Below are 10779 nucleotides of genomic sequence, written 5' to 3' on the forward strand. Positions count from 1 at the left end.
GGATGAGGACCGGAGCAGCTGCAGCACCGAGTCCAGCGGGGGAGCGGCGCCTCCAGTCCCGAGGACAGCGAGGACGAAGAGTTAGGAGGAGGAGGAGGGGTCACTCAGCTAAACCCCTCCTCCTCTTCACTGACGCTCATCAAGACCAACGGGCAGGTGTACACATACCCCGACGGGAAGGCCGGCATGGGTCAGTTCACGTCCAGAATCAGGACCTGGTTTTCTGAGTCGGTCAATCTGCGTCCTCAGTTGCTCTCTCTCTGCTCTCCTCAGCGACCTGTGAGATGTGCGGCATGGTCGGCGTCAGAGATGCCTTCTACAGCAAAACCAAACGTTTCTGCAGCGTCTCGTGCTCTAGGAGCTACTCATCCAACTCCAAGAAGGCCAGCATCCTCGCCAGACTGCAGGTAACGCGGGTGTAGGAACACTTTGCCTTGAACTTTTTTTATGTTAGGTGTGACGGGCTCCGTGTGTCTGTGTTTCTCAGGGAAAGCCTCCTACCAAGAAAGCCAAGGTTCTGCAGAAGCAGCCTCTGATGACCAAACTCGCCGCCTACGCTCAGCAGCAGGCCAACCAGCAGGGCGGGGTCAAGAAGAGCGGTGAGTTCAGCAGCGCCGACACGTCCGTGTGGGCGGGGCTTCTCTCTGCTCCATGTGACATCATACTGATCCGTGATGAGAAAAAAACAGTTTCAACATGAGGGTTCGGTGTGTCTGACGGGGCATGAGTGCACACGCACCGAGCTCGTGTTTAACACGTACGACAGGAAATAAGAACGAAGCGGTCGGCCTTTTCAAACAGTAATAAATATGAGCTGATTTTTAAATCGTACATCGGTTGAACTCTGCTCTGCATCGCAGTTAATTCTCAGAGGCTTGAATCTTTCCTGCCGTTGTGCCACTGAGCACTTCTTGATGAACGTGTCAGGTTTCTCTTTGCACATCACGCCTTCTGTTTTCTTCACAGTGTCCATGGAGTTGTTCGACTGGGGTCGTTACCTTGGAGATGGAGATGTAATGGGAGCGCCGGTCAGCTGTTTCAAACATGTGGGTACAAGCAGAGTCCTTCTCACCGTTATGATGAAGCTCCCTGTGAACAGTGTTCAGTCGATACTAGCACGATGAAACGATCTTTTAGTTTGAGTTCACTGCGTTAATCATCAGAAAGAAGCTCCTCCCCCTGACTACAGAGTCACCAGCGTTTGTGAGATTCAAACATGAGGTCAAAGGTCAAACATTGCAGCTTTAACCCTGCACAGTTTTCACTGATTCACGCTTGGATCACCAGGGCTCTAGTGAAGCGTGTCACGTATGCAGATGATGTTGTGCGTCTTATCTTTGAATCGACAGACAGGAAACCAGCTCAGACGACCTCACCGCTGCTTACTTCAGAGTTTGTTGTGTGAATTTGTTTGAGCTGTAAAACTCGCTGGGGGTCGATCTCAGACCTCGCGAATAAGAAACTGGATCCGTGTGTGCGGTCGGATGTTTCATTAATTTTATTTTTGTGTGTTTGTTAGGTCCCGATGGGAAAGTCGTGGGGAGGCATCAGCGAAGGCATCCGGGTCGAGGTGCCGAACACTGACAGCGGGCTGCCCATGAAGGTTTACTGGATCGCTGGCATCATCAAACTGGCTGGTACACACACACACACACACACACATTCTAACATAACATTAAATTGACTTTAATTTAACGTAAATGTTGAGTCTGCATTTTGTTCAGATGAGATGGAAATATTTGTTGGGCTCCTGCAGAGTTTGAACCATCTCTGTGATGAAACTAATGTGTGTATGTGTGTGTGTGTGGGTGTGTGTGTGTGCACGTGCAGGTTTTAAGGCTTTGTTGAGATACGAGGGTTTCGACTGCGACTCTACGCGAGACTTCTGGTTGAATCTCTGCGTGCCAGACATCCACCCAGTGGGCTGGTGTGCTGCTGGAGGGAAACCTCTGGTCCCCCCTCAGTGTAAGGGTCACTTCCTGTCTGCAGATTTGTTCTCAGACCTCAGATCAGTTTCACAGTCCTGAGTAATAAGTTTCATAGGAACACACAGACTTCTTTTTAGGCTTTAAACTTATATATATATATGTGTGTGTGTGTGTGTGTGTGTTCACAGCCATCCTGCACCGCTTCTCCAACTGGAAAACGTTCCTGATCAAGAGACTCACGGGCTCCAAAACTCTGCCACCAGACTTCGCCTCCAAGGTGACGTAGAAAACACACGTAATCCATTTTTTTAATAACCTTCGTCCTGAAACTGAGTTTAAACTCGGGTGTCTGCTCAGGTGCAGGAGAGCATGCAGTTCCCCTTCAAGAAACAGATGAGGGTGGAGGTGGTAGATAAGACTCACCTGTGCCGGACTCGAGTGGCTCTGGTGGAACAGGTGAGTCACAGTAAACTAAGCATCTCTGGGCAGCAGATTAAATGTCACTTTGCCAGAGTCGTTTTTTTATGAGTATTTGTGTATTTTAAATAACTTTTTATGTCAAATTAACTGGAAACACTCAAAGCTGCAGGATCAGGACCTGATGTTCTACCTCAGAGGCTCAGACAGCGCGGTATCATCAGCTCAGCAGCACATTTTAATCGTACATTTCTGTAGTTTCTCAAAGAAATAACATTTAAAGGAATAAATCAGTAGACCAGTGACGGAGCCCTGAGGTCCTCCACCCACCGCCTCTGATACAGCTGTTGATCTATCCATCCATTCTCTTCTGCTTATCCAGTTTATTAGTATTATTTTCGTGAATGTTATCCTGACATTTGTGTCGTGGCAGGTGATCGGCGGTCGTCTCCGGCTCGTGTACGAGGAGTGCGACGATGGGACCGACGACTTCTGGTGTCACATGTACAGTCCTCTGATCCACAGCATCGGATGGTCTCGATCCATTGGACACCGCTTCAAACGATCCGGTGGGTCAGCTGATTCGATCCCAGGCCACCAGACTCCATGTAGAAAACAGTGAATTTAAGCCAGCGTGTAACATGAGGATGAAGAACATGTACTGTGTGATTGTTCCCAGATGTGTCGAAGAAACTGGACGGTCAGATGGATGCACCTGGACAGCTGTTTGCCAAAGTGAGCTTCACCCGATGTCGTCTCTGGCTTTGCCTTTACTACATCCGCTTACACCTGAGTTACCTGATTGTAATCTGGTCCCACCTGTAGAGTTTGACTCCTCATGGACATAAAATCAATTTATATCAATTTTGCATTTATGTAGGCTTTAATTTTAACATGTTTCTAATTATAAGTCAGAAGGTCTTTTATTTCATTCGAAATATTTCCTGAAGGGTTTTCGTCCACTGTTGGCGATTCTATGAGTCACACCCACTCAGCATATTTCCTACAATGATAACTGTGTGACACAGTGATGTTTCACTAACAGTCATGGTTATCTAAGTAATAATGATGCTAATCATGTATTCAATTTAAATTCAGTTTTATTTATTTAGCACCAAATAAGAACAACAGTCGCCTGAAGCTGCTTAATAACACAGAGAGAAGAGGAAAAATCACAATAAGATAACATCACATGAGCGAGCGCTTCGGCGACAGTGGGAAGGAAAAACTCCCTTTTAAAAGGAAGGAGGAACCAGGCTCGGGGGGGTCGTCCATCTGTGGTGACCTGTTGGGTTGAGGGGAGTGCGACGGGACGCTGTGGAAGAGAACCAGAGATGAATGATTGTCCTGAAGCTTGGAGGTTACAACAGGAATGAGATTTATCCTGTTTTTCCTGAAGGTGAAGGAAGTGGATCAGAGCGGCCACTGGTTCGAAGATGGGATGAAGCTGGAGGCCATTGACCCTCTGAATCTGTCTGCGATCTGTGTGGCCACAGTGAGGAAGGTAATAGCGAGCTGAGCACTCACTCTAAAACCGGCTGCTCCGACCTCCGGCTCCATCTAACCTGTCGCCTCCTCCTCAGGTCCTGGCAGATGGGTACCTGATGATCGGCATAGACGGCTCGGAGGCGGCCGATGGCTCGGACTGGTTCTGCTATCACTCCACGTCTCCCTCCATCTTCCCCGCTGGCTTCTGTGAGATTAACAACATCGAGCTGACGCCGCCTAGAGGTAGGAGCGCCTTTGAAAGGCAGCAGCACACAGCTGTGGGAGAAACAGCTTTAACGCTGCCCCAGCCTCATTTTCAGCCTCGTCCCTGCACACAGATCCCTCCAGATTCTCCCTTTTAATGATATGATGTTGTGAAGGGTGGAGTGCCCACTCCGGGTCAGGGACGAGTTCCTGCCCCAAGTGGAGGAGTTTAAGTATCTCGGGGTCTTGTTCATGAGTGATTGGAGAAGGGAGCCGGAGATCGACAGACGGATTGGTGCTGCGGCTGCAGTGATGCGGACGCTGCACCGGTCCGTCGTGGTGAAGAGAGAGCTGAGTGTAAAAGAGAAGCTCTCAATTTACCGGTCGATCTACGTCCCGACCCTCACCTATGGCCACGAGCTGTGGGTAGTGACCGAAAGAACGAGATCACGAATACATGCGGTTGAAATGAGCTTCCTCTGAAGGGTGGCTGGCCTCTCCCTTAGAGATAGGGTGAGAAGTTCAGCCATTCGGGAGGGCCTCAGAGTAGAGCCGCTGCTCCTCCACATCGAAAGGAGCCAGTTGAGGTGTTTCAGGCATCTGACAAGGATGCCTCCTGGGTGCCTCCTGGGTGAGGTTTTCTGGGCATGTCCCACCGGGAGGAGGCCCCGGGGCAGACCCAGGACATGCTGGAGAGATTATATCTCTCGGCTGGCCTGGGAACGCCTTGGTGTCCCCCCGGATAAGCTGGAGGAGGTGGCTGGGGAGAGGGAGGTCTGGGCTTCTCTGCTTAGGCTGCTGCCCCCGCGACCCGGCCTCGGATAAGCAGAAGAAGATGGATGTTCTGTAGATGAGGTTTCACTATGAGGAACATTATTCTGAACCATGTTCTTTTTTTCTTTTTTTTTGTCCATATTTTTGTCTCAGGAAACATTTGAAAACGTGTTCTGTTCTTTGGGGAGTTCACTCCATTCTCAAAGCGTCGCAGCTTTCATGGACCCGTGGTCGTAATGTTTTGTTGAAACTGCCCTGTAGTGTGCGCTGTGATCAAACTTATCCTGTCTTTGTGTGTCCAGGTTACTCCAGTCTGCCCTTCAGATGGTTTGAATATCTGAAGGAGAGCAAGTCTGTGGCTGCACCGGTGAACCTGTTCAACAGGGTGAGGCTCAAACGGGCTGAAATCAACTCCAGTGATTCATCAACATGATGACTTATTGCAGTCTGAGCAGCTCTGGGAGTGTAGATGTAGAAACATAGAGGAGACATGTTGAACTAAAATTATTAGAAAGACTCCCAGGACGATGTCAGTAGCAGCCTTCAGCCGCTGTACGGCTCAGTCCAGAGCTCATGAAGTGCTTTTTGGCTCAGCGGTTAGAGGTGACTCTTAGTTGAATATATGGAATGTAAATTAACCAAAAATATCATTAAAGAAATAATTGGAGGTCCAGAAACAGAACATGCACCAGGTTGCATGTCTGATGCGTTTATTGTTATATGAATGAAAACAAAGCCACAAATCTGTGAAAGTCCCAAAAACACCGTCTGCAGCAAGTCTGACACTAATATGAGCTTATTGTTAGACGTTTGTGTCCACTCAGGTTCTCACTGCTGTAAAGCATCATAAATGTAAAGTTTGTGCTTCTTACACAGACTGTCATTTATAACTTTAACTCGCAGCAAACAGACGATTTCATGTTGCTGATGCACAGAATTATAAACAGTTTGAATAAAAAGCAGTTTGGTGTTTAATACTTTTGTTTGTGTGGAAACTGAGTGAAAGTTTGAATTTTGCCTTCTTAGTTTTTTTTTTTTTTTCTTCGCAAACAAACCGAAACGGTGACTAGAAACAAAAAAACATCCACGTGTTAACGACCGCGTCATGTCCGTGTCCTCCATCAGGACGTCCCCAACCACGGGTTCCGCCCCGGTATGAAGCTGGAGGCCGTCGACCTCATGGAACCACGGCTCGTCTGCGTTGCCACCGTCACGCGCATCGTCCACCGGTTGCTACGGATACACTTCGACGGCTGGGAAGACGAGTACGACCAGTGGTGGACTGTGAGTCGCCCGACCTGTACCCGGTGGGCTGGTGTCAGCTGACCGGGTACCAGCTGCAGCCTCCGGCTGTTAACGCAGGTAAATCCCACCTGATCTGTAGTTTCCGTGGTGACAAGGACGGGTAAACTGTGGTGTGTTTTTGTTTGTTTCAGGCTCCAGAGACCTGCAGTCAGCAGCATCCAAACAGAGGAAGAAGTCTCAGCAGTACAAAGGACAAAAGAAAAGTGAGGCGGCGTCTCTTTAAATCGCTGAGTAACAAACATGCCGCAGATCAGCCTTCAGGACGCTGCGTGTTAAACTGCTGCTTAGTAATAAACGATGCTCCGCCTCCCTGTAGCGTTCTTACATCAGAGACGTTCTTCAGTCTGACTCAGTCACACCCACAGAGACCAATGCGCCAGGCTGATATCGACCATTAACACATTTACATCGTTACATTCTTCTAACGATCTTAGTAACAGGAAGAACACTGAGCAGCTGCAGCCACAGACCCAAACTATCATAGACCAACAAAAACAAAACTTATGCTGATGTGACTTAAATAGAGACGAAAACAGACCAAAAACCAATTTTCATTTCAGTCACGACAGAAAGAGGAGAAACTAAAATGAAACGATGAAAGGACCGAACAGGAGGAGAAGCAGGAGCTGCATGTGGCATGAGCACGTGATTGTTGTACTGTCTCTTTAACAAAAACTGTTTGGTCTCTCAGAGAGGAAGCTGCCCATCGCTAAGCGACCCGTCAGCCTCTCCGGCACCATGGTAACAGGTGTCCCCAGGAGCCTATCGGGAGACGAGAACGAGACTCCACCCGATTACCCGTCACCCCCTCCTCCGGCCTCCGCGGCCCAGCCGCCCTCTGCCGACCCGGAGAGCAGCCCCCGCACTGAGGGGGGGGCAGGTATGCACTCATGCAGCCTTCTTTCATTTCTGTGGTTTTTACAAATCTGGACGTCATAAAAACTGAAACGATTCAAACACAGTGTCAGATGAACAGCACGGTGTGTGTGACGCGTTCGCCGCGTCGTCAAACATTCGGCCCAAACTAAACCCGAAGCCTCAGCCAGCGGCAGCAACGAGCCGTGTGTCGCTGCAGTCGGTCACGTCGGTGTGGAGCACGCTCGTCTTTACAACATCGCTTCGGTTCATTGAGGTTTGCATGCACGTGTTGAGGAAGATGTTGTTTTGGTGCATCCTCGCAGTCTGACGTCCACTTTAGGCAAAAAGCTGTTTTCTCTCATTCGCCGTGTCGCCTCCGTGATGCTCTTTAATGTGGTGATGGCCTCAGTGCTGCATCGTCTGTGTTTCTGCAGGAGTCAGAGAGGAGAATGCCAGAGGGCCAGAGTTATCTTCTCACAGGACTGAAACAGAAACACACAGATCCTCCACAGACTTCCTCAGCAGCCGGGACCAGCAGTAGGCCTCCACCCTGTTTCCCTTCTCTTCCCCTCCCACAAATATGTGAAATCATCTACTGATAACCTCCAACATTGGACCGCTCCTCCTAACCTTTCATTTAAAGAACTCTGTGTTCTTTAACTGTGTTTGGTGTACTGCCATCTGAAAATTGAACCCTGCTAGAGAAGACGACGACGCAGGACAGTTAAAACAACAAACAGCTTTTATATGACAATTTTTCCAACGCCGAGATCTCCACTGTTTGTAGTTGTTCGTGTTCTAACGTTAAAACTGTTGATGTAGTCATAAAAACACTGTTTCAGTGTGAGCGGCTGGATTAACGAGGATGCCACGCGAAGAAGGAAAAAAGATCACTTCTTGAAGCTCCGCCCACAGGTTTGCAGCATTTATTTTTATGGTAAAACGGTCACGATAGACGCTGAAGCAGATCAGACAATCCAACGAGCTGCTGGAAGGATTAAAGTCAGCCAAACGTGACGTTTTCTCAAAGCTTTCTTTGTTTTGATGATTTTAAAATGTGTTTGAGTTTCATCGAGACGGCTAAACGTCCAATCACAGCCACAGCTTCAAAGGATCGTTGGGGTTTATTTCAGCCTGTGCGTCCTCGTTTCCCTGAATCCACACGACCCAGGTAAAGACTGCGGAGTTAGCACAAGCCAGCGTCACGTTAATGGAAAACGTAGCAGTCTGCAGTAACGCTCGGTCCTGGATTCATTACTGCTCTGTTTATTTCCATCACCATGTTTTTATGGTGGGACTGTTACGTTAGCTTTGCATGATTCAGAGTTCATAATAACTCTTCTTTATCTTATGCACCATCTCAGTTCCTCCTCTCTGATACAAGCTGTTTTAGCCCCACCCCCTTTTGACACGACGTTCTTGTGATTGGCTGCCCCCTCTCTGTGACATCACACAGATCCAAACGTAGAAAAAAACTGATTGTTTACAGCCTTGCCCAAAGGCACTGTTGTACACACACTGATGTCTTCATCAGAAGTACTTTCTTTATCACATCAGCAGCTAAAAAACTACAAAAGTACATCGTCGTTATGCAGTATGGATACCTCAGAAAAGTATAAACAAAATTAAAAGATTTTTGGGTTAAGAAAATATATTTAAAATTGTAAAATGAGTATATTTGATTTATTTTAAAATCTATATGTAATAGGAGACCATCACAGTACTTAAAGAAAAAAGCAGAATTGATCAAATCGATCGTGGAGGGACGCTCTGAGTAAGGGGGACGGCCTGAAGTAGGTTTTAAGCTAACATATGTAAAAATGTCCAAATGTTCCTTTATCTGTGTTTTTTACTCTGCAGGCAGTAAAGTGTACGTTCACAAGGAGAGTCCAAAATAAGCTGAATGCACATTTCTGGAGCTGCACAAACACACAGATGTTAAAGAACTGAAACTACAAACGTGTGTAACGTCTGCTTAAACACAAGAACTAAACTACGTATTTTCTAAACTATGGAAACAAATTTCTGGCAAAAACAATAATGGGGAAAAAACTCATATTAATGTAATCCTGACTTGTTTAGTATGCGAGTATGCTACATTACTGATAGTTACCTTATTTTACCTTTCAGTGTTAAACTTTTGCTCTTTAATGTTACACGCTTACGATTTCCCACAGAAAGTTTTTTATGTTTTTAAATTATTTTTCTTTTAATGCGTCACCAAATTTACCGTCTCATAATTTTGACTTTATATGTCGACGTGTCAGCAGCTCCGTGTTAGATTTCTCTGTTCCTGTTTTTCTCATCTTTTTTAACCGTGATCACACAAACTTGATTCTCGTCAGTTTTAACTCTCAGAATTTTTCTTGTAAGTAAATTTTTGTCAAATTGAGCTTCATTACCAGCAAAGAACTGACTGATGATTTTTAATCAGCTTCTTTAAGAGAGGCATGAATATTTTTGCATTTTGAAGTTTCTCACTTTCACTTTCAAAGATTTTGATTTAAAAATAATTTGTAAAATATTTTGACAAAATATTTTCTTAGTTTAGTTTTTTTGTCATGACATACTTCAGCTCTTCAGTGTATTGGATTTCATAATATTATGATATATTAAAAGTATAACTCGTTACCCCAGTAAGACAAAACCAGTTACTCATTATTAGCTCACAACATAAACTCAAACTTTAGTTTCTTAATTTTGCCTTAATATGTAATAATTTCACTTCATGACACAGTTTTAACATACTACATTTAAAAAAACTAAAAATGAAACCGTTTACTTTGATAATTTTTAAAAAAGTGTCTACATTTATATTTGTGTTGTTTTGAGTGAGCTGTTTGATCTGTGTTGCAGTCGTCTCACAGATACATCGTTGAGGGTCGAGCGGTCTTTTAGACTCGAGTCTTAAGCTAAACTGTGAGCGTGCGTCTGCACACTGAACCTGTTTCTAAAATCTGCTTGCACTGCTGTCCGTGTGCTCGTGTTCGTCTTTTTTATATGTGTGAATCTAGTATTAAAGTGTTCTATGTGTATGATGGTGCTATCTGTAGGTGACACGTTTGATAATGTTTTTATGGATTGATTTTGACAAACTGAGTCTGGTGAACAAGTTGTGTTTGTACTAGGTTTTGTATTCAGAGGTAAAAGTGAAGTGGGTCGCCGGTCTTCCACGCCAGTTTGTGATATTGTCATGTGTGATTATCCCAGTGGGAGGAGAAATTGTGGTTTTATAGGTTTTCTGTGGGATTTGAAGCCGTTTCTTAGACTGAGAATTGGGACCTAAAGATGATTTGAACGTTTGGAGGCTGATGCTGACAGTGGTTGCTTTTTAAAGATGTTTGTTATCTCAGGAAGATCAGGTGGAATCTGAACTAGAGAATCCGAAGGCTGGACTGGGTTTGTGGCTATTATAGGAATTAATTTGGTCTTTCTGTGGGTATAAATCAGTGCTCAACTCAAATCTGATTGGCTGCAAAAATCAGAAATGAATCAATAGAGTCTGCGTGAAATAAGCACCAAAACTGAAGATCAGGTGCAGGGCTGCAGAATTTGGTTTCAGGGTGTGAGCCGACGGGTCAAACGTTTCAACCAGGTTCAAAGTGGCTTCAGGACTGCAATAGACTGACTTTAGTATTTTACAGTCTGTCTTAAGACGATGAGTAAAGATTTAGGAGGAGTTAATTCAGGTGGCGATTTATAGAAGTGTGTCTGCTCTGGAGTTGGGTGTAAAATCTTTCAGCCAGACTAAGGCTACGTTCACACTGCAGGCGAAAGCGCATCAAATCCGACTTCTTTGACCCTA

General features: G+C 45.8%; 1 protein-coding gene across 1 annotated transcript; it reads left to right on the forward strand.

Annotated features, from left to right (window-relative positions):
• Positions 1-6: 6 nt before the first annotated feature.
• LOC100710834 (MBT domain-containing protein 1) lies at positions 7-10779 on the forward strand (the record flags this gene model as incomplete). The annotated part of the gene is given in 18 exon segments (XM_025906498.1): positions 7-190; positions 274-407; positions 488-599; positions 967-1046; positions 1520-1637; positions 1831-1965; positions 2117-2205; positions 2286-2384; positions 2779-2914; positions 3025-3080; positions 3745-3849; positions 3929-4076; positions 5114-5196; positions 5937-6087; positions 6090-6173; positions 6248-6319; positions 6808-6996; positions 7409-10779. Coding segments are annotated over 18 exon segments (2082 nt in total), but the record flags the coding sequence as incomplete, so codon positions are not given.

This window comes from Oreochromis niloticus, linkage group LG4 (assembly GCF_001858045.2).
Source record: "Oreochromis niloticus isolate F11D_XX linkage group LG4, O_niloticus_UMD_NMBU, whole genome shotgun sequence".
In the NCBI taxonomy this organism is placed as follows: domain Eukaryota; kingdom Metazoa; phylum Chordata; class Actinopteri; order Cichliformes; family Cichlidae; genus Oreochromis; species Oreochromis niloticus.